Source organism: Myripristis murdjan, chromosome 4 (genome assembly GCF_902150065.1).
Source record: "Myripristis murdjan chromosome 4, fMyrMur1.1, whole genome shotgun sequence".
NCBI lineage: Eukaryota > Metazoa > Chordata > Actinopteri > Holocentriformes > Holocentridae > Myripristis > Myripristis murdjan.
Window position 1 is genome coordinate 31,798,955 of NC_043983.1, and position 23,928 is coordinate 31,822,882.

Consider the following 23,928-nt stretch of genomic DNA (forward strand, 5'->3'; position numbering starts at 1 on the left):
CTGCCTCCAAGTCCTTTTGTGTGTGCAGAGATGCCACGCTGCGTCTTGCGCGATGGTAGAAGGGCAGAGAGAGAGAGTCTGTAAGTCTTTTTATTTTGTTGTTTTTTTTTTTAAGCAGTGCTTCTTGTACATGTCCTTTAAAGAGGGATGCCGGTGCTGCCACATCAGGTCATGATGCAGCTGCTGAGAATCTTTTTTTATTGTCCATGTATACAGGAAAACACTCTGCACATCTATTTCATGAGACGAGGAGAAGGACGGGTAGGTCAAAAGTTGCAGGTAAACTCTCGTTTCATTTGCAGTAATATATTCACTGCGATGGTTCAGTACTAGACCCTCATCAGGTAAAATCAAGTCAAGCAAATCAAGGTCTAGTACTGAAACGTTGGAATAAAAAAATCTCACAGCAAGTGAGGCAGTGTGTGGGAGTTCATTTGTAGCTATGTGTACATATTGAAGACCTGGCGTTGTTGTACTGTGTAGTAGTTAGTATGCTGCAGGGCTGAAGATACGGATGAAATGTCATACCGCAGTATTTATTCTAAATATCTCGATAGAGATATGATATGACTATGGGTTCCCACTTATTTGAAATTTGAAGTGCAGCAACAGTGAAAATTAAGCATTGTTCAAAAAACAGCTTTATAATACCAACCGGATGAAGAAACGCCACTACTTCACAAGGTGTTTTATGACTGGTCACTGTTTAAGGCTGCATTAAAATAAATAAAAATAAATTAAAAATAAAACATTTAGGTGCAGCCTCTGCTTAGACTCGGTGCTTCAACAATATTTTGAGTGTAACAGTGAAAATTAAACATTCTTTAAAAAAAAAAAAAAAAAAAAAAAACAGCACAATAACACCAAATGGATTTAGAAAATGCCATTACCTCACAAAACAGATCAGTCAGTATATTAGGTTGACCCTAACCCTAAATTTGATATCATTTGTATTGTTTTTCTTTTGAGATAGTAATATCGCACGTTCATATGTGCATAACGAGGGTTAGGGGGTACTTGGCTGAAAAAATATTTCAAATGGGGTATATTATTGGAAAAAAAAATGTGAGAACCACTGGTATGCTGTATGTTATTGCAGTCTATAGTACAGTGTGTAGTGTAGTGGTCTACAATAATAAAGGAGTCTATAAACTATAAGACAGTCTACAGTATTGTAGATGTGTGTCTGCACATCATTAACAGTAGATACATTGCTACGCTTGATGTGCGAGGACACTCTGGGGCTGTTGATGATTTGTGTTATTTTGTCTCTGATGCAGTCTGCAGTCACAGGAGTTGTTTGCGTTGTGTTTGCGTTACCTGTGCCGTGGGCGTGGCCTGAATCAGGCAGCAGGGCTGAGCCTGAAGCTCGCTGCACGGCTTTCACCAGTGATGGAGCTGGAGGGTTCAAATTGTTATGAAGGATCATGAGACACAGTCAATAAGGAGCTGTTTACACTTTGTTCAGCCAAAATCTATTTAGGCTTGGGCCCTTCATCCTGCTAGTTGGCTATTGGACTGCTGCCTTTTTAGTGCCTATACAATGAATTTTAACTTGGCATTCAGCTTTTAATGGGATTTTGTCATCGGTGCTGCTTTCTTGCCCAGGTCTCTCCTGGAACAGATATCCCTGTGGGAATGTCTCGTTATATAAAGCCGAAATACGAGTCATAACACAACTCTGGTGTTTGTGCAGTATCACGCGTACATGCACACAGACGTGGACGCATTTACAATATATACCAGAAAACATACACACAGACACACACCCTTAGGACTAAGCGACCGCAGACGTATTTCTGTTCTGTCTGTGTGTGTCAGAAGGGTCCGAACAGACATGCAGACATTTACTTCGGTGCAGACCGCTCCACCGGCTGGGAGTGCAGCACATCGCCAGATCTTTTGAGATATGCATGGCTTCTATTTTTGTTGGACTATGCAGCAGTCTGTTGCATATTTAAGCAAGGGCGCGTGGTCCGTCAAGGGCGCTAGGACGCCGCCCAATTCCAGTTGTGAAATATGTATTTAAATGAAAAATAATTTTTGTTGTGTGTGTATACACTACTCACAAAAAGTTAGGCATATTTGGCTTTTGGGTGAAATTTATGGAAAATGTAAAATGTTCACGCTACAGTGATATTATATCATGAAAGTAGGGCATTTAAGTAGAAGCATACACTGGTGATTTCCTCATCTCAAACAGTTTCTTGAAACAAAAGCCAACAACAGTGGTGGATATACCACAACAAAAAATGTCAGTGTCAATAACTTGTCATGTGCCCTTGAGCATCAATTACAGCTTGACAACGACGTCTCATGCTGTTCACAAGTCGACTTATTGTCTGCTGAGGCATGGCATCCCACTCTTCTTGAAGGGCGGCCCTCAGGACATTGAGGTTCTGGGGTACAGAGCTCCGAGCCTCTACACGGCGACTCAGCTGATCCCATAGGTTTTCTATGGGATTCAGGTCTGGAGAAAGTGCAGGCCACTCCATCTGAGGTACCCCAGTCTCCAGCAGCCGTTCCCTAATGATACGACCTCGATGAGCTGGAGCATCAAACACCTGATGTGAATTTTGCCGTTAAACTCCTTGTTAGAGAACAGCAACTTGTGCAAAAAGTACTGAAACATTGAACAGTTGGACATGTGCATTCAAAAGTTTACAGAAGGTCACATTAAGTTCACCTGGAAAGGTTATAATGCATTTTAGGTTCATCCTGAAATTTCACCCGAAAGCCGAATATCCCTAACTTTTTGTGAGTAGTGTATATGCATTTCAGTTGTTACTCACGCATAAATCATACATCACCGCAGAAACATGCAACAACTAATGAAAAAGTTCTGCCGACAGTCATTGTCTGTTGGTCAAAGGACGTACTTTTCTCCATCTGACGCAGGTATGTGTGTGATATGTTTGGTTTTTCCTGGTGGCCCCTGATTGGTTGACACAGCACACCAAAAATAACTGGAATGTAAATGCAAATGCAAAATTTACACTCAAGCAGCATTTCCAGATTGGGTGATTTTCAGCTGCAGGGACTACAGGACATACAATCCTACAGGCGACTTTTCCCAAATTTATTGTTTTAGGTGTTGATGAACGTCCAGAGTCCTTTAACGTGGTGAAAGCAGTTGCTATGTCACCACTAAAAGATACGTTTTTAAACTTTAAGGACCCTTGTAGAAACTTTTCAAAGCCTAGCCATAGCCCCACCTAGTGGAAAAGTCACGCCATGCCACTGTATTTAGGTCATATTTACAAATCAAACGTGTGTATGCCGCGATTTTAAGTATAGTCATTGGTCATCACGTCAGCCTGTTTGATACAGTAATGCTGCTCAAAGTACAAGCTGGGTTGTTTATGGAAAAATAAACCAAACTAGACAAATGTCTTCACTTGACTGCAGGTAAAATGTGGATGCTTTAAACACAACATGCAGTTTGAACAAAAGTGGACTGGTGTGACGCAGAAGATTAAATCGAAGCAACTGGGCCACAACCAAATCTGAAAAACAAAATTTGGAATTGTTTCTTCCAATAGGCTCTGTCTCACTAGCTGTGCTTTAACTTCTTGAGAGGTGTGTTGTTTTTACTGGTCTCGTTGGTGATCTGTAATTCTGTTTTGGGTTGTGATTGTATTGTTAAAATACCGTGCTCGTATTTTATGTCGGTTGGTATAATATTAATAATATTATTGTGACTATAATGGTGAAGTGGGCAGAGCAGCAGGAGTCTGGAAATTTTCCCCCATTGTTTTTTTTGCCCTTTTTACTTTGTTTTTTTGTTTCTTTTGAATTTCTGCTTTATTCGATAGTGACAGTGTAGAGGGACAGGAAAGCCAGGGGAGAAAGGGCTCAGTCCAGAGAGAACTGGGTCTTACATTGGACTGAATTCCAGATCAGTGGTTGCATTCGGGAACAAAATGCTGCACAATGAAAGTTTAAAGTCTCAAGACTCAAAGCTACATTGCTCTACTTCGACACAATTTTAAGCTCAGTTGTTTGCTGTTTCTTGAAGAAGTGCACTGTGGGACGTGTGGTTGCCTCATCCCTCAAGATTTTTTATATACATAGTTTTGTATGTTTGTTTTTTTCAGTGAACTTCTGAATCTCAATGTAGTTGCTGTTTTGTTTGACCTGATGAGATGACCGGGAGAGCTTCCTGCCCATCCACGTTTATAGAAACACCCAAACAGGCGATCACATAACACCACGTCAGGGGAAATGAATGGGAACTTGGCGGCTCTGTTGGTGTCGACAGGATTGCAGGCTGCTCGTCGGTCGTGTGGTGCTCCTTTGGTCATTAAAATAAACGAGCTCTGACAGTGGATCTGTCTTCTGTGGTACTTGTGAGTGGGTGAGGGCTGCAGATATTTTTGAGATTTTCAAGTGGGCAGTGAGTTTGAAAAGGTTGGGAACCCGCTGCTTTAGGAGTTTCATGCACACAACACAAAGAGCAACGGGGTGTCGCCAGCGCTTTATGTACCAGGGCAGTTTAGCTTCAGTAATTCAGCACATATTTGTTTGACACTAGACAGAAACAGGCCATGGTATATATGTATGTGTGTGTGTGTGTGTGTGTGTGTGTGTGTGTGTGTGTGTGTGTGTGTGTGTGTGTGTGTGTGTGTGTGTGTTTGTTGGGGCAGGGGATTCAGTGTCGTTCACAGTGTCTCCAGACCCACCGCTGTGTCTGGCCGTCTTATTTCATGTCAGAGTGGATCGTGTTGTGCCGACAAACCAGAGATGCAGAACCAACTCCTTTCAAAGCAGCGCTGCACATCTTCCTCCCTGTGAAAGATGTTCTCAAGGTAGAGCGACATCCAGACAGCCAATCAGTGAGGCGGTCGGTCGGTCGGTCGGTCGGCCGGCCGGCACGGGACTCTTCCCTCTCTCATTAATTTGTCCTCCCCCCATTCTGAGAGCCCACTCCATCAAAAACAGTTAGGCTTCCATTTCCGAAAGTCACAGCTTGGTTGCTTTTTGTCATCAAAATTACAGGGTGTGCCATTGCGTTGACACACAGAGGTGACAGCAGCGATACATCAGCGGCGAATTGTGTGAATACGCACAATTAACAGCCCCTGTACTGAATATGTAATTATTGCAAAGCGTCTTTGAATTCTAACAGCCTCCTGGCTCGGGCCTTCCCCTTCCATTAAATCCTCCTTCATTCCCCTGATTTGCAGAACAACCGTTTTTCATTCTGATTGCTTGGCATGAATTTTTATTTCTGTGTTATCCCCCCCCACCCCCCCACCCCCACCCCTTCTCACCCCCATCACTGTTCATTGTTCGTCTCTTTAAAAAGCAGGGCTCCTGTGACCCACATGGCTGAAACTACCAGGGTGACAGGTACTCTCCTCTCCTTGCTTGGCAGAGGCAGTGCTTTTGTGGAGCAACATTGCCCCCTAGTGGAATATTTACTCCATGGTTAAAAATACTAAAAAAAAAAAAAAAAGAAAGAAAGAAAGGCATGGGCTTTAGAACACATGGTGGTTATCCCAGTTCAAATCCCAATCCTCTAACCTTGTTCCACCTGATCTGTGTAGTCTTTCAGGGCTGCGATGTGCTTTCAAATCCATGTCAGGCTGAAGAGTGGAATAGCAATGACAAAAGTGAGGATAGGGGATTCAGCAGCCTCTCTCCTGACTTTGTGCATTCTGTCACTGGGATCAGAAAGAGCTCTTTGCTTTTAGACAAGTTACAGCTTTTCAAACCCTCATGGCGCTCTGAAGCACTGCTAAGAAAAGATTATACTGGTTGGGAATCATTTCTGCGAGGTTTGGAAATTGCACGAAATGTAGAGAGGCTAAGTAATAACGAGTAATAAATCTGTTGTTGACTCTCAGTCCTGCCAAGACCACCTTAAATTGAAGTCCACAATCAGTTTACGTTAAATTTGACTTTAGACCAGGCACGTTTACAATAATTTCTCCATATTTTACATTGCAGCAAACCATTTTCCAAATCATGGGTGTTACTAAAGATTTCCTAACATATAATCAGACTCCCATGATTGTCAAATTAGAATTTTTGTTGAAGCAGCCACCTTATAATGTTCTGCTTCTGCGGCTAATAAAGTCCTCAACATTCCTATAACAACAGAATTGATAATTGGCTGCAGAAAGTAAAACATTTCCCTGCACATTAGTTTCAACCAATCAGTTCATAGATTTTTGAACGCCATTGTATGTATGTGCAGCTGTAATTCCTTAACCCTCCTTCAAATTCACTAACATTTTTTATCAATTGGGCCAATTTGACCCAGTAATTAAAACATCCAGAAATGTATTGTCATTATAAAAATTGTTACCCAAGTTTATGTGTCAGGTACTCTGTCTTGCTGACTACATAAATAACACGTTAAATAAAATATAACCTCCTCATTCAACTCCCCTTAACATCAAAGTTAGTGTTGGAATCCTGTTTTTCCTCCCAAATATCACATTAACTATCAGAGTTTCTCGCACTGCTACAGGTGTGGTTATTGTTACCACAGGTGTCACTGCAGGTGTAGTTATGTTATGTCTCTACGAGTGTGGTAAGATAACTACAGGTTTGGTTATTGTTAGGTGAGGACCATAAAGCAGAGTAAAGTTTTTTTTTGACAATTATAAATGGTATATTATAGTTCCTCAGTGTCGTCCAAAACAACTAAAACAAATCTGTATAAAATGATGATATTTCTTTTATGGTTATACCGCTAAAACATCCTGGGATCAAACTGACCCCAGTGAAACACCTATGGGTACCAAATGCGCACAGGACATTGGAAAACATATCATTATGTCCATTTCATGTTCACCCACTTGTTCCCAGTAAAGTAATTAAAGGTGCATCTCAAAAAATTAGAATACCATACAAAAGTATTTTTTACGTCATTTAATTGCAAAAATGAAGCTTTGATATATTTAGATTTATTTCATACAAAGTGAAATATTTCAAGACGAGTTGGACTTCCATCACACCCCAGCAGGGCCACATCGCCTCCATGCTGAGCTGCAAGGATGCAGAGGAGCCCGGACCAAGTACTGAGTACTTAAATGAACAAACTTTTCAGAAGGTCCACATTGCTTTACTGTAAATCCTTTTTTTGCTTGGTGTTATGTAATACTCAAATAATTTAAGACACTGAATTTTTGATTATCATGAACTGTAAGCTGTAAACATCAAAATTAAAACAAAAAAGGCTTGAAATACTTCACTTAATGTGTAATTAATCTGGAACATATGAAAGGTTCGCTTGCTGAATAAAATTATGGAAAAAATAAACTCTTTGATGATCTTCTAATTTTTTGAGATGCACCTGTAAATATGAAGCAAAAACAACAATGTTACTCATGTATTTAGAGATGTTAAACACTGAACGAGGTCAAATTGACCCAAAGATAATAGGAGGGTTAAAAGTGAGGTGGTCCAGGCGCAGAGAGATGGATGCTTAGACACTGTGAGACAGGTGAGAAACATCTGGGTCAGCGTCAGAATGCAGCTGAGATCAGCGCCGTGATGAACAAGTTTCAGGTAGACAGCGACGTGACCCATTTAACACTCATTTATTTACCGTCTCTGTCAGCTTGGATCATAATGAACACTGGCCAAAACGATCAGAGCATCAACACTTGGAAAATCGTCTTGAAATGTGACATGTAAAAGCGTGTCGGAGGCCTGTGCGAAGCTTCCACACATCAAAGATACCCGCTAGATTCCTACACGCGCTACACTTCCTCCGTTTGACAGAGTGTGCGTTTCAAACATGAATATTCATTTCAGGAACTCAGAGCAGAGCTTTGATTTGTGTCGTTGTTGCCAGAGGTTGTAACAGGCACTGGGGAAGATGTGAGTATGTGAGAATATCATTGTTGTAATATAAATGTATTTACATTTTAATCCCTGAGTGATTCAGCCGGGGCTCGTGGGACTGTTGATGAGAAATAACAATGAGACCAGTCCCTCTGTTCCTCTCTTGTGTGTGTCTGTGTGTGTGTGTGTGTGTGTGTGGTGGAGGGTGAATGTGTTTTGCCGTTCTAGTTGGAGCCAGTTTGATTTTTAGCCCTTCAAAGTGACTAAATAAAATAAAATAAAATAAAAAAAAAGCTGAGTCTTTCATCAGCTGTAGTCATGAAGAGGTGAGGGTTATGGCTAAAGTCGCTACATCAGATCATCTATCACAGACCCCCATTTTAGTTTGCTTGATGATTTAATTAACCTTTTTTAATATTTAAAAAAATAATAATAATAAAGAAGGCATGAGAGCCTTATTTCACCAGAAATAGCTGTATGCGTTCACATTATCTCAACAGAGCTGCATGCTACCATTGCTTTCTTTGTTAGCACTTTTAATTGTTGACTAACCTTTATGTCTTAGTGAATTTTATAGATTATAATTAGAGATTAAAAGTGTGTTTGTGTTGCTTTTGGACGTTATTAACGTGATCTGCCAATGCTTAAAAAATAAGATTCATGTCAAAATTAAAAAAGGAAGATCCACATATTTACCAAACCTGTGTGTGTGTGTGTGTGTGTGTGTGTGTGTGTGTGTGTGTGTGTGTGTGTGTGTGTGCCAGACTGAAGCGTGCATGACTACAACAGACGCCGAGTCTGATCCAGTGATTGAACTGATCTCTAGAATAAACCCTGATCTGAACACCTGATGACGCGAAACAAGCAGACCGGTCCTCTGGAGTCTGAACAGGCAAACGTTGCCTTAGTTGCAAAAAGTGGAATAATGAATGAATGAATGAATGAATCATGCATTATTTGGAAACATTTTGGCTACAAACCAGGGGATGTCAACCGAGTGCATAACTGTGAGCAGATGTCGCCTCAGGGGTTTTGCTGCATCTCAAAGTAATGTGGCCGTTTGTTTCAATCATGTCAGGAACGATCACTAAACCCAGAGTGACGAGTGCATGAAGGCCGAGACTCCAAACACACACACACACACACACACACACACACACACACACACACGTTTAAAGCAGGAACAGTGTCTGCACAGAAAGCTGGAGCAGTAAACTGAAGCTAAACGGCTCCCCGGTGTCGGTGTGTAACGTGAAGAGTGAAAACGATCGAACGACGATTAAGAGACTTTTGAACCTGCAGCTGAAACAAAGTATCACTGCAGAAACTGGGAGGGAGGGGCTGAAGGACGGAGTTGAAAATGTGTTAATTTGAAAAGCTGAGTTTGTGTGTTGTTGCCAGTTGATGATCAGTAATCAGTAATAATGATCGCAGAGGCCAGCAGAATGATTGGGGTGATGACTTGTGCCGTGTTCATGCAGCCACTTCACTACTTCAGGCAACAGCTGGGCAGCGAACTTTTATTCTTTTCAACTTTTTGTCTTTCGTCTTTTCCTTCTGCCCCACTTCTCCATCGCTCTTTACTTTTCTTCTGATCTTTCCCACTTGTAATAATAGTAACTTTACCTACTCACCACTTTGTAAATTTGAAGTTTCACAGTTCTTAGTAAATAGAAAAAAAAGTCTCAGTAAACATCAGCACCAACGCCTCCTCATGCTCGTTGTTTGCAAATTTGACCAAATTTACATGCCAAAACTAAAGACATCATTTTCTGAACATTTTTAGTTTTGTGATTACGAAGTTTTGTTTTTATTCTAGTTAACCAAGATGTTGATTCACCCCTAGTTTTAGTTTTTGGCTTAGTTTTATTTAACTTTGGACCGGTTCAGAGTGAATCACCGTGAGCGTCATTACGAGTGTGAACGTCGTCCGATGTACCTGGAAGATTTTTCATGTGTGTGCAAATGCTGGTTCATAACACAGGGTCGTTTTAAATATTTAGACCTCATGAAAAATGGAACAAAGCAGCAACTTCACACCAAGGTTATTATAGTTAACAAAAAACTAACAAAATAACGAATGTTTGTTTTATTTTTTTTTTTTTTCCTGAACTTTTTGAATCTCACTCCAGCTCCTGGGACCAAAGAGCTTCATACTGCAGGGATCACTGGGCGCTGGAGTTTAGATGGTGCCAAAATTTAACAGCTCTTTTCTGAATATTAATCTCTGTATAATCTGTCTCGTTCTGTTGTTTTTTGTTTTGTTTTTTTGTCTTAGTCAGTTTGATATTGATGAGAATCCTGAGGGCGGACCCGGCGGGGACTTACCTGACTTTCACAGGGATCAGATGGGATTACATCCCACTTCTAAACACCAGATTGGTCTTTCTCTTTCTTTCTTCATTATCTGCTCCAAGGTCAGTGAGTGGCTGTTCTGCTGTGTAGTATCTCTGCAGTGGGGCGAGAGACAGAGAGAGACAGACAGACACAGAGAGAGAGAGAGAGAGAGAGAGAGAGAGAGAGAGGAAAACATGAGGAAGTGCAGAGGAGGACAAGAGTGGTAGCTGCAGGACGACTGGCAGAATTCAAGTTCAAGTCCCTGCTGAAGCTCATAAACTAACACACTGCTTATGTTTTATGAAGTATTATAACAGTTATGCACACACACACACACACACACACACACACACAGCGGTTTAAACTGCTGCAGCAGCTGACATTGTTCAGTGCAATGCTGCTACGGGACAGAGAGAGAGAGACAGGGACCTGTGTGTGTGTGTGTGTGTGTGTGTGTGTGTGTGTGTGTGTATTTGCTGGCCTGAGCGCTGATTGTTTCTGTCAGCAGAGCCACATTTCCAGTCAGTTGTTGTGTGTAGGCCAGAGAAATATCATTGAGACACTGCAAGGGCATACATTCACCCCAGTTTGTGTGTGTGTGTGTGTGTGTGTGTGTGTGTGTGTGTGTGTGTGTGTGTTTTCACATGTCATGGTTAAACCAGTGGTGATGTACGGGCTGTTATTTGACAAAATGGGACACTCGATGTTTTGAGCAAAGTGGAGGAACAGTTTGGAGAAATTAGAGGTCAAAAGTGAAACATTTCATTTACTGCTGAGAGAGAGAGAGAGAGAGAGAGAGAGAGAGAGAAAGAGACTCTTAACACAAAGCCCCAGGATAAAGGTGACACTTGTTCAGCTGCAATCTTTATCAAAATATAATAAGCCATCAAGCCAGCGCCATTTTCATTGAGTTAAATGTCCATTTTGCTGCTTTTTATAACCAAAGAAAAGCAAAGCTGAAAACTGACACCAGTAGTAATTGTACCTTGGCTCTACACCTGCAGTGCTTACCTTAAACCGCCTTGTATGACAGACCTTCAGGGCTGCTGTGTCTGATAACTATTGGTTGATCAGGCGCCGTCATAGCAGTTTGTTTTTGTGTTATTTGGTTGTTTGTTTGCTGGTATGTCCATTCATCCATTCATTTTAAATTCAAAGAAGAGTTTTAGTGCCCTATGAAGATTTTAATGCTGTTTCAAATGCTTTTTAGAAACAGAAACAATGAATGATTTTTTTTTTTTTTCCACCATGAAATTGGTAAAACTGAACACAACTGACACAAAATATCAGCTACCAGCAACTTCAACTACTGGCAACTTTCAGAAAAAAATTAATGTATTAGTGCTGGCTTTCAGAAGCTCATGTGTAAGCCCCTGGTGCCAGTGTGAATGTCATGTAGAAGAATATATGAAAACATGGCGAAAAGTCGTCCTAATGCACCACATCACACAACAGCCATTTTGGTTTGCTCAAGCTTTTTAAAGCTATTTATAGCTATTATAGCTGTTTATAGTTATACATACTGTTTATATTCACACATATTGTTTATATATACTGTTTATACTTATATTCTATATTCTATATATACTTATATTCTATATTTACACTTCATTTTTTTTTTTTTTTTTTAACTTGCTTTATTTATTAATTTAGGCTTATACCGGGACCTGAGTGCTAATTTCGTACCATTAGCATGTAAATGTGAGCTGGTATAACAATAAAGTTCCTTGAATCCTTGAAGCTTCCGTATCATCGCTGAAACAAATCAGCGATAATCTGGATTTGTTTGAATCACCTTTTCCTAACATTAACCATCATGACGAACCCTTTCCTCACTTGAACAAAGACCCTTTCCTAACCTAAACCAAGTAGCTGACGAAAGCAAATGTGGCTAAATTTAACATTTGATTGGTTAAGAGTGACTGATGGTAGGAATAGATGATAACAGCCTCTGACCCACTAGAAGGTGCAGTGGGGACTTACTCACCCGAACCTGTTGGGGGGATTACGACCGATAACGTCCATTCAATGATGTGAGAACGATCGAATTGCGTGTCAAAAGCGCCACACGACCAGTGTCAGACTGGTAGGTTCACACTTTCAAAACATCATTAAGTCTTTACTAAAATCAAACAAGGCTAGCAGTGTCTTGAGTTTACCTCAGTTTCCTTCATCAGTAGTTTAAACTCTCCAACAGAGGCCAGCTCTTTCAAGTTTAAATTATTTTGCAGTCATTTCCACACAGAGAGACATTAAGGCACATTTGCCTAATTGGGTTCCTACCTCAGGGGCAGCTGACAAAAACAAATCATGTGACCATTAATAGCAGTAATTTCCACCAAGTGTTTCAGAGATATAAATAGTTTGGAAGCAGACACAGATTGCACTTAAGTATTAAAACGTACTGATGAATGACTGTGTGAGTGGAACGGGCGAGAGAGTCAGCCCAGCACAAGATACAGAGAGCGAGAAATTTACAGTGAATAATAAACCTCTATGTCCCTTGATACAGTGTTTCTAAGGCCTAAAGATATTGAAAGGAGACATGAGAATATAAAACATCAGCATAGCCAAGGAATGGCATAAATGTTTTCTTTTTTCTGCATGCAAAAGGAAAGCATGATTTGTCCCAGAAATAAAATCCAAATTTAAGTTTTAATTTCATTCCAAACTGCCAAATATCTGGCCCATAGCAACGACAACCATCAGTTACAGACTTTTCTCCCCTCTATTTCAGCCAAAAAAAAACAAACATGTAATCAGAGGAGCAGAATCTAAGTGGCTGGCAAAAAATGACTGACAACTAAACACTGACAAACAGCGTATAGATGAATATTAGCATTTGCTAATGGTAATTGGCTAATTGGTTTTGACCTGTACTGTTTACTCGAAAAATTAAATAAAAAAAGGACCAAGCGTAGTTTTCCAGAGCAGGACGCTTGACCCTTTACTAACAATCAGCATCTTTTGAGTCCATCATGCGACGTACACCGGGGTCTCTAAAGGCCCAGTTCAGTGGTTTCATGACCTCATTTTCTAAACTCTTTGACATTTGCCAGTTATTGAGAAACTCTTTTTAAAACTTTTAGTTTGCTGTGGTACAAATTGTAAAACCTGTTTCTTAACCCAACAGAGTTTGTCCCTTCCAGAATCCCCAAATGCTAAAAGTTGAAGCAAGGCCAAAAGAAGTTTTGTTTTTGTTTCATTTTGTAATCACGCTTAGCGGGCAGTGGAGTGCAAAAGCAGTTAAATATACCTCTGCAAGACTTTCAAAGGTTCCCACCTGCCTTTATGGGGAGGCCTTCTGTTCTCTTGCAGGCAAACAGTTTGGGGAGAAGATAAAACAAACTTAGAAAAGAAAAAAAAGTACTGCAGTTAACAGCAGCAGTGGACAAATGGCCGAGATTAGAGTTTAAAATGGGAACACTGATTCATACTTTTAGCCTTAGCTTGCCACACGTTTTACTACAGTTTGTGCCTCATTTGATATTCAGGACAATATGTTCCCCCTACTGTAGTATCCTCTTATCTCCCCAAGAGATCCCTGTGTAGGCCTGAAGTTGGCCCAATACCAGAGACCCAGAGAGAGGGAAGAAGAGGAGAGAGCCAGGCTCAATTCAACAACCACTCCAAATGAAGATGAATTATTTTGGAGAGCGGCCTGTTGGCTATGTGGCGAGCAACTATTATAAATGTAAAGAAACAGAAAGGAGACTTTAGTGTGCAGCCAAACCTTGGCTGTGTATTGGGAAGGAAGAAATGAAGAGGCAGGAGTTCAATGGCATTCAGCAGTGTAGTGGAAAAGAAGAGGTAAGTTCACCATCCTAATAGCTTATTGAGTTGTACCCCCTTTTACACAATCCATGTCTCTGTTGTGTGGAGGCTTAAACAGTCTTCCCTTAAGCTGTCTGCAGCTACACCCCCTCCATGACTGAAGAGCATTTAATGGGTCAGATCAATAATGAAGCAGAGCTTTCACATGGATTCACTTGTTTAGTCTACAGTATGTCAGTGGCACTCAACAGTTTTCTTAGAGGAGTAGGACTGTCACTCAAAGAGCCACACCTTTTTGGGGGGGGTCATTGTCAGCCTTCACACGTATTGCATTAAGTAATTCATACTTATTACAAATAGAGTTAATATATTCTTCACTACTTTGTAGAAGTACATCTTATTTCCACATTGTCATCTGTACTATTTCCAGTAATGGGATGCACTTTGACTTTAACCAAATCACATTATTGTTCACTTTGCCTTTTCATGCTTGACATATTTGACATTAAATACCACAGCAAAGACTCAAGCAATTCTAAGTGGCAAAGCAAGTGCTTACGCCCACTTCTTATTTAAAAAAAAAAAAAAAAAAAAAAAAAAATAGAATATACTGACATACACTACTCCACTGCCATCTGCTGGATAGTACCTAGTCTGTGTGTCGATACTATTCGTTATTATATGGCAGTCAAATTCTTGAACTTGATCGATCAGTAAAGGTTGGGGTGTAAGGGGCATTTACTATTTCACCCCTCACACCGTTATCACCTTTTTTGTGGTGCCTCACCCTGGACAGCGACGTCCAACACAGCAGCTCTGATTAGACTGAGCTATCAGTGAACCTGACCCAAGGCTTAAATTTCAAATAATTTGATAAGTATACAGCTATTCAGAAAAGTAGAAAGTAAGATTTAGGTGTTCCCAATACACCTGTATTAATATGACAGTAAAAAATGGTTCATATCAAAGAGACATAACCTATATCACGCATGCTCATATCAACCATGAAACCTTAAAAAAAAAATCCTTCAATAAAAAGTATAAAATCAAAAGTCCTTATGCAAATCATAGGCTCTTGAAGGTACAAATATTTGTAGGGTACTTGAACAAGAGACCACTTCTGAATGAAGGCTGGCTCTTTCACACAGTCATATCTCAAAAATGAATTACATGAAACAGAAAATTATGCCAAACCAAAATAGAAAATAGAAAAATAGGTACCTGCAGTGTGCTCAGCCGCTGTATGGAACCACACAGGCCTGGCAGTTTGTTCACTGGGCTTTCTCGCTTAGATCCCGTGTCAACGTCACATGAAACACAAAAAGGTTTCGGTTTCAACCTCGCCCTCCATCCACCCCAGCCACTGTCTTTCATGGACTTCTCACTCTTTATTCTACGTGACCATCCCCCGCGTCTCATTTTGATGCCAAAGGCTGCCTTTGGCCTGTAATGGGCGCCTTTTGCATCGATGTCTGACACAGAAGGGCGTGACCAAGCTGCGGTATCTGCCGCCCTGGGAATGAGAGTGGGCTGGTTTCTAAATGATTTGAAGTGATGGATTTCACTTTGCTAATTATCTGGTCTTTTGAACTGTGTATTCACAAATGAAGTTGATCATTTTGTCATAATCTCAAAGCTGCAGCCAGCAAAGTCACATTTTGGTTTTCCCAAGTGGCAATAAGAGATAAGTGAGTTTTTGAGAGTTTGCAGGATTACCCAAAAATCATGTATTGTGACTTCAGTATGGGTCTGCTGCGTTCTGTCAGTTCCTGTAACCCATTAAATGACGGCTCTCTCAGTCGCTGTTGGACAGAAAAAGGAAGATGGCACAGGCCTGTTGATGGATAGAGTTGTGAATAGTAGAAAAGCATTAACTCTTGAGTGCTTCATATCCTCAATACAGTTCAATCTGACTCTGCTAATCTGGTTTCCTAAACCTCAATCTCACACTTTTTCTTGAAAAACAAGAAAGATGGTCTACTTCAAAAGACAGAGAACACAGACGTCGGGATAATAGTGTGGAAATCCTCCATTAACAGCCTGTAAAACCCATTCTTTCTGCTTCACTCACTATTCCAATTATGCCGTTCGGTTGAGTCTAAAGAGATGAAATATGACACCGGAACCCTCTTAAGGAATCCGACCTTGTCAATTTACTGTTTCCAAGAGGAATTTCTGATGAATTTATCACCAGAAATGGTTCTCATAAAATGATTTTGTTGTTCCAAGCCATTTCCTGGTGAGGTCTCATGTTGCCCCGGCTCCCAAAGGAAGATCAGAGAGGCAGAGTGAAAGTAAGATATTGTGTGAGACACTGAGAAGGACAGAGACTTCTTTAGTTTCTGTTGCCATCATTAAATGTGATGCAATGTAAATCCTGATTTTTGTTCCCCACAAGCAAAGACTGGGAAAGAGTCTGGATTAGACTCCTTCTGTCCGTACGTCACACACAGTTTCTGAGCCTCTGCTGGCCTGATTTGGGTGAAACTTGGGGGAATGATGGATTTTGACTCTGGGGTCTGACAGTTTGAATATAAACCTGATTGGCCCACCACAGCGCCACCACCAGGCCGACAGGACAAGACAGGACAGTTCACGCTCAATATCTCTGACACTGATCGGTCATTGATCAGCGCCACAAATCATCCCCCAAGCTTCAATCAGGAAAAAAAAAATCGTAGGTGGTAGCCTCTTCTAAATAAAAGTACCTGCCCTTCGCCTCGTATGCCATAGCTTTTTCAAAATAAAATACCCACGTCCTGTCTCGTACGCAGTAAAAGAAAACAACCCACGAGCGCCAGAGTAATTACCATTTGATAAAACATTTGATATTCAGCTTAGTATTACACAAATCAATTTGTTATCCACTTCATTAGTGAGCTTGTTGTGTTTTATACCACTTTTGCATTTCAAATACATTACTTAGAGGGGAAAGGAAGGACAGGGAATATTTTTTGCAAGTTTTCTTCTGCTTATTTAAGTTTTTTCGGTGCAGGGGAAAAAAGGTGGCCAAACATTGTGCAAATTACACTGGAAGGTAAAACGAGATCAAATCAGTGTGTAAGTTTTGACGTTCATTAAGAGACTCAGCAGCAGCTTCAGCCTGGGTTTTACCAACAGTGCATTTAGTATGCATCAAACAGCAAAGACAGCACTTTGTTGTCAAACTCTCACAGTAACATCTATAATACATATAATACACAGAAGTCTTTGTTTAGTAAAGATGAAACTTGCCTGTCAAACAACATTCTGTGGGAAGCTTTGCTCAGTAGGCAAAATCAACACTAAATAAATTTTTTTGTTGATTGTTCATACGAATAATATCCAAGTACAACTATTTACAGATCTTCTAAACTCTGACGTATTCTCATTTGTATACAACACACTCCCAAGGTCTACCATGTACATCAGACCAGCCTTTGATGCATTCACAGAGACATGAATGTAGTTATGCTATGTTTCTGTAGAGACTGCTGTGCAAACAGGCAAAAAGTGAATGACCATCAAAACAAACAAGATTTATGTTTATGTTAAAACACACTGATATGTCATTTGTGATGGTTCCTCTAATGAGAACCACAAAAGCAGGAAAGGTGGAAGGTCTGCATGGTCAGATTTTTCCAGTAATACAGTTGTCTTGTGGTCAAAATTTGGTTTTATTTCAATAACATCTGATACTGGCCTTTAAGCAGAAAGCCAGCAGTCAGTTTTTGTGTGTCAGTAGATGCAATATAATGCAGACAAGACATACTGATATGCAAATGACCTGTGTAATAAAGAGAGGACTTTAACATCTGCTGAATATTAAAAATCCTCCAGTGATGCACTGACACATTTCAAGTATGCAAAATAAAAATCAGGCAATGTCCCCAGGTTCTAGAAAGCATTGAGCTGTGTTAAAAAATCATGTACAAGTTACATGAAAGGCTTATTGTTGCATTTATAATCAGCCACTTTTTGAAGACAGCACAAGGTAAAAGAAGGAATGAGAGCATTCAGACATGGATGCAGTTTATTGTTACTGGGTTGGTGACTGAACAGTGCAACTTCTAACAAGAGATTTCCAGAGAATTCACTTGATGGCTGGTGGTTCCTTCAAGTGCCTCGTCCTGCTGCAAGGCCGAGGATGGTACTTTGGTAAAAACCATTTATCCTTAAAAAAAAAAAAAACTGAAGAAGAACAAAGCAAGAATACTTTGCAAACATTTTGCAAAGTATTGCAATGTGTGATGACGTGCTGTGTAATGTTTGACACATGGCTAGCTAACAAGCCGCCTAAGTTGATTTACCAGCGTTAAACACACTTGACTTTTGCAGCTACAAATAAGTTAACATTCAAGTGCAGTTCTTTCACATGGCAGCCACCTGACCAGGGTTACACAATTCCAGGTGTAACTCTGCTTTTCAAAGTTGGAAACTGTCCATGGGAATTAATGGGAATATATAAGAAATTAACGGGACTAAACTGAAAATGTACATAGTTGTCTACTATTGTCAAAATTACTATAACAGGGAACTTAATGATCTCACATGACTGCTACTTCCTGTAAAACAGCATCTTTAACAGTGACATCATTCTGCACTAGTGGGTGTAAATTACAATTTCAACTAATTAAAACTTTACAAATCTTTAAACATCCTCTCTCATCCACCTATCCCTTCAAATATAATTTGGTTTAACCTATACAGTTTGTATAGGTTACCCCAAATTTTCATTTAATTCCAGTTAATTCCTGTAAGTTCCTGTTAATTCTCACATATTCTTATTAATTCTCATGGAAAGTCTCCACCTTGGAATGTTTTCAAAATTCCCCAGCTTAACTTACCATGGAAAAGTTCTGGAAAGTTTCCGTAAATTCTGGAAATATATTTGGAAATTTTCCTCCCCTTTGCAGCCTTTGTCCTGACATGTTCTTTTCTCTGTTGATCAGAAGTGTGTTTTTGTGTTGTGGAAAGTAAAATAAAAAGAGTTGTGACTCTGCTGGGAGTTTGACACGAGAGGCGGCGGTCTGCGACACGGCGACATGGCTGTTTGTCCCGGTGTGTTTGTTGTTGTCGAGTTTCCCGTGCAGCAGAAGAGCGAGAGCTTTGACACTGGAGACACGAGGCGAGAGCGCCAGCCTGCAGCCTCAGCTTACGTGAGGAGAGAGACAAACAGACAGAGGGAAAGAATGGTTTTTGGCTGGAATCACTGTCTGTTATTCTCTGTGTGCCAGAGTTAGATGCATGTATGAGGCTGATAGTGGCTTTTTATTTAAATTGGACATCGACCAATCAGTGTCATCCACCTTTTTTTTTTTTTCAGGTAATTTTACCACTTTAATTTCAGAATTTTTGAGTTTTTTTTCTCTTAAAGTTTTTTCTCATAATTTTACCCCTTCAATCTCAGAGAATATTCAAGTATTTTTCTTGTAGATTCATAGCTATAATCTTGAGGGGGTTTTTTTTCTCCTCAGAATATTATGGCCCCTCCCTCGGCTCTGATTTTTTTTTTCTCCCTAAAATGGCTCTAAATACGCTGTTTTAGATGTTTGACCAAAGAAAATTCATTTGTGTTGTGTGTTTTTGTTCAGGACTCTTGTGATGACACCTGCCTCATCTGCCGTAAAGCTGCAATCTGTGATTTTGTGCACGTGTGCAGGACTCATTACAGACAAATTACATTACTTTTTTTTTTTTTTTTTTTTTTTTTTGCAAAAGCTAAGCTTGCTGGGAAGCCAAATGTCCAGAAATTACCAGTATTGCCAAATTAGGTTTGCCAAATTTTATTTATTTATTTTATTTTTTCTGGAGGTTTTGCTAGAGCGATTTGGGGATTTCAGTCCTGTCCCTGATCCTGATCAGCTTTATTTGTGATTATTAATTTGTGTATGTGGTAAACACCATCCAGTGTTCATCCTTTTCTATCCCTGCACCCTGGGCGTGGAACAAACCGCAAAATAGTATTTTAAACAAAACTTGTTGTTTCAGACAGGCTGTGTTATGGACTTTGATTCTACAAATAAACCTGCACTTTGTAGTTTTTCTTGTTTTGTGTAAAGTGAATGTTTTTTATATGTAATCTGAAGTTCTTCACTGCCTTCTTAACCAGGATTCCCTGGAAGTTGAGATATTATATCTCAATAGGATCTTTCCTGGATTAATAAATGATGAATAAAGAAATGAAAATAAAACTAACCTTGTTGTTTATTTATTTTTTTTACCCTCAGGTCAGAGAAAGCTGGAGAGATTGCAACCATCCCACTGACCAGGGTAAGTCCACACACACACCAACACACACACAGTCATGTTTCCATTGCTTCAGAGGATGTTATATTGACTTAGATTCATTTTCACGAGACTTATCCTAACTTTAACTCTAACCACTACAGGCCTAACCCTAACCCCTAACCTTAACCTGGTGCAGTGAGCATGAGGGAGAACAGCTCTTATTTGTTTCCGTAATAATAAATCACTAACAATCAGCCGCCAGTGAGCATTGTGACGGTGTTGGGGCTGCAGAGGAGGGGCGTCAGGGTTTGTGATCCACCCTGAACCCTCAGCACAGTTCCTCCTAACAAGCCCAGAGTAACTCCCCACAGCACCTGCAGCTGATCTGACAGGACTGAGGGCCCTGATCTGTTGCAGCAGGTAAACACTAAGGGGGCCAGGTGGCTCCATAAGGCTGGACCCAGTCCCAAGCAGCAGGGGGCGCCACATGGGTTCAACTTAACTGGGAACCGTTAATGTGTTGAGGTGTGTTGTTCTTCAGCGTTGTGGCAGATAAGTCATGAACGTGGGTCGCCTGGACTACCCAAACTGGAGATGGGGCAGGTGTGAGATATCAAGTTTATTGTTCATAAAGTTATCTTACCTTTAAATTAAGTCTTCACCCTTACCTTAATGATTTTCGCTAAGGGGACTTGCCTTTAGTTCCCATAAGGGAGGCGAGTCTCCAAAACATGACTGTTTAAACAGATTTATGTCCCTACAACACTGGTAATACCTAGGACACACACACACACACACACACACACACACAGGCACACACACTACTGGATAATATTGTGTTTTATTCTGACAGGATAAGCAGGGGTAAAAACCAAAGCCTCCTCTGCTCTAAAGCCGAGTCAGGTCTGTTCAGTCAAGTCTCGGTCTGTAGGAAGTTTAATGTAACTCTGTTTATCTGCTGTCACCTGGCATCATTTCCAAGGGCAACGCCCTGATTCAGGAGGAAAACAGAAGAGTTACTGTATACATACACACACAAAAATGTAGAAACACACACACACACACACTGTATAAGCAGTCAGGAGAAAGTGAGTTGTTGGCGGTGGTGTAATTTTTTCACACAGCTGTGGGAGACCAGGCATGAAAAAACACAAAAACACACCTCTTTTATCTTTCAGAGAGAGAGAGAGAGAGAAACGCTGCATCCAAAATGCACTTTACAGACTACATACTGTATATGTGTACTGCCGTTCTGCACACTCTTGTGTTTGTATATAGAAAGGCGTTTTGGACTGTCATCATTACCCGCATCACTTCCTGTTCGCTCCTTGCCAGTTGCAGATATGTAACCGTGGTGCCCTGTGCCAGCTGACAGCAGGTGTAAACATGATGCTTGCAGGCATCTTCATCGCCAGTTAATCTTTAAATTACTGAAAAATAACCCGTCCAAAAGTCACTGCCACACAAAAAGTGCCAACACTGCTGAGATTTGACATGTAGCATTCAGCTTACATGTAATTTCATGGTTAGTTTCCATTAATTCACATGAAAGTATGGCACTGCATTATGCCAGTGTTCAGTGTCTTCATACTGTAATATTTCACCAGAGGAATATCAGGGATTTTTACAAAATGAGTCAAAATGAGAGATAATCCATCACAGAAAACATGAAGTCTTCATTTGATACTGTCACATCACACACATTAACACACACTTTACACAGGCTTTTCCCCACAGGTGCATAGATTAAAACAAACAAAAAGTCCATATGAAATGCTTCACAGAGCATCTCTGTTTGTTAAAAGAAGAATGTTTTGTTTTATTGTTTTTTCTCTGTGCATGTATGTTTTGTTTTTTTTCCAGCAGTGCACAGATCTGTTGTGCATTTTATATAGCCTTACAAACTCATTTTTTTCAGCTTGTCTTTGTTAGCAGATAAGGTAGTTGAGTTCAAGAGAGGTTTGACCTTGGATAGTTCCTATTTTCAAAAATGTAAATCAATCTAATTATGCGTGGCATGCACAACAAAATTACTGAGGAAAAAAATGTAAATTCCATGCAGGCAGAAGAAAATGGTTGTAACTCTGAAGGACACTTGTATTCTGCTTTAACAAACCTGAAGTGATTATTTATTTATTTATTTACTTATTTTTTTTTTTTTTTTTCCCAAAGTACTCTGCTGTAGAGAAATTTTACAGTGAAGCTACAGAGGGAACCCTACTAAATAATATGATCCTAACACAAGATGTAAAATGGGTTTAAGGCAAAGTGGTGATAATAATGATAATGATAAAGACAAACTCAGTTTACTCTCTTTTAAAAGGCTTTCATGATTCCATGTTGGACATCGCAGAGATCATACGGCATTTTAAGGGGGAAATGATGCTTTAATTCCTTTGTGAAAAGATAAATGATTTTTGGTGGTAGTTTGACTTAGCAGGATCACGTAGTTGACCCTGATTTATGTACCAGCATGTCACGCTGACTACCAATTAGTTTTCAAGACTTTAATTCATCTTTTAGAAGCTTAAAAAAAAAAAAGTTGAAGTTCCTTGTTGTTGTTTGCCTGGTGAGAAATCACTTCATTAATACAGAACTACTCTATGATCTGAGTATAAAGTTTTATTTTCATTTTAACCTTTTTTTTTCAACTGTGTAATTGATCTTATATGTCATTCTAACTGGCATCATGGTCTTACGCAGTCTTAAATTTAATTTGATGAAACATGCACACTGCCTGCTAATGGCTGCAGACCTATATAACACCGTAAATCTTGTGGGATAAATTATTTCTCTTTTTCAGTTTAGCCATGCTGCTGGCATGGGAATCATTGGGGTCAGTGTGATAATTATCGACTTAATCACCACAGATCAGCTGAAATCAAGAGTAACCGCAGCTAAATAAGGAAGTCACATAACATAAATTATCCTCAGATGGGCATACTCTGACATTCTGAATTTTAGTCCCGTAATTTCCGCTGCCACATTAGCATTCCTCATAGAAACCAGTTGCAACCACGAGCTGCAGCCTAATGAGTGAGGATGAGATAAACTTTATTGTCCCTGCAGGTTAATTTGTCTTGGAGACTGTGGCAGCGGCACCAAGGACACAAAAAACATCTGAGAACAGCCACGAACAGAAAAGGAAGATTAAAATGCATCATACAGCCTGGCCATTAGAGAGCAGTGGAACCTGTTGATATGAAGAGGGAAAGAAAAAAGTTATACTCTGCAAGGTTTTTTTTGTTTGTTTGTTTTGTCTCCTCCTTTTGCACTTAGTTGTTATCACTGTGATGTTTCTGCACTGCATTTCCCAGAGATCACGTGTCAATCAAACAGTGTGGGCGGGACTAACACACCTTTTCCCTGGAGAGACTTACCTGACATTGTGTCTCTATATACAGCTATTCATTCAGTCACTGCTTGTGATAAATCAGTCAGTGACAGACGGCAGTAAAAAGACGTTTTTCTGTGTTTACTCTCTAGTTTACTCTCTAGTTTAAGCTTATTGTATAGTATATCATGTTAATTGTTGTTATTGGACTTCATAGGGTGTTAATGTCAGTGTTAACTGTATTAATTGATGCTACTGCCGCTTGACATAGGTGATAATCAGTGGCTCATCTTTCCTATATTCATTGTTGAATACAGGGAGGGTATTTATGTTGCTAGTTGTGATTGTACTCTAGTCACTCTGCAGACACATTTAGTGTCCAAACAGTCAGTAGTATCATGTTCAGCTTGTTTTCTGTTTGCCCAAGTATTTCACTTTAGTCTTCTGGAGTTTATCGATTAAAGACTACCCCT

At 40.0% G+C, this 23,928-nt stretch overlaps 1 protein-coding gene across 1 annotated transcript in view; it reads left to right on the forward strand.

Moving 5' to 3' along the window:
• LOC115358517 (uncharacterized) overlaps window positions 1-23,928 on the forward strand; it is a 136,888-nt gene that overhangs the window by 95,733 nt on the left and 17,227 nt on the right. Inside the window, exon 13 of the mRNA XM_030050544.1 lies at window positions 20,121-20,163. Coding sequence (XP_029906404.1) covers window positions 20,121-20,163 — 43 coding nt within the window. The remainder of the gene's footprint in view (window positions 1-20,120; window positions 20,164-23,928) is intronic.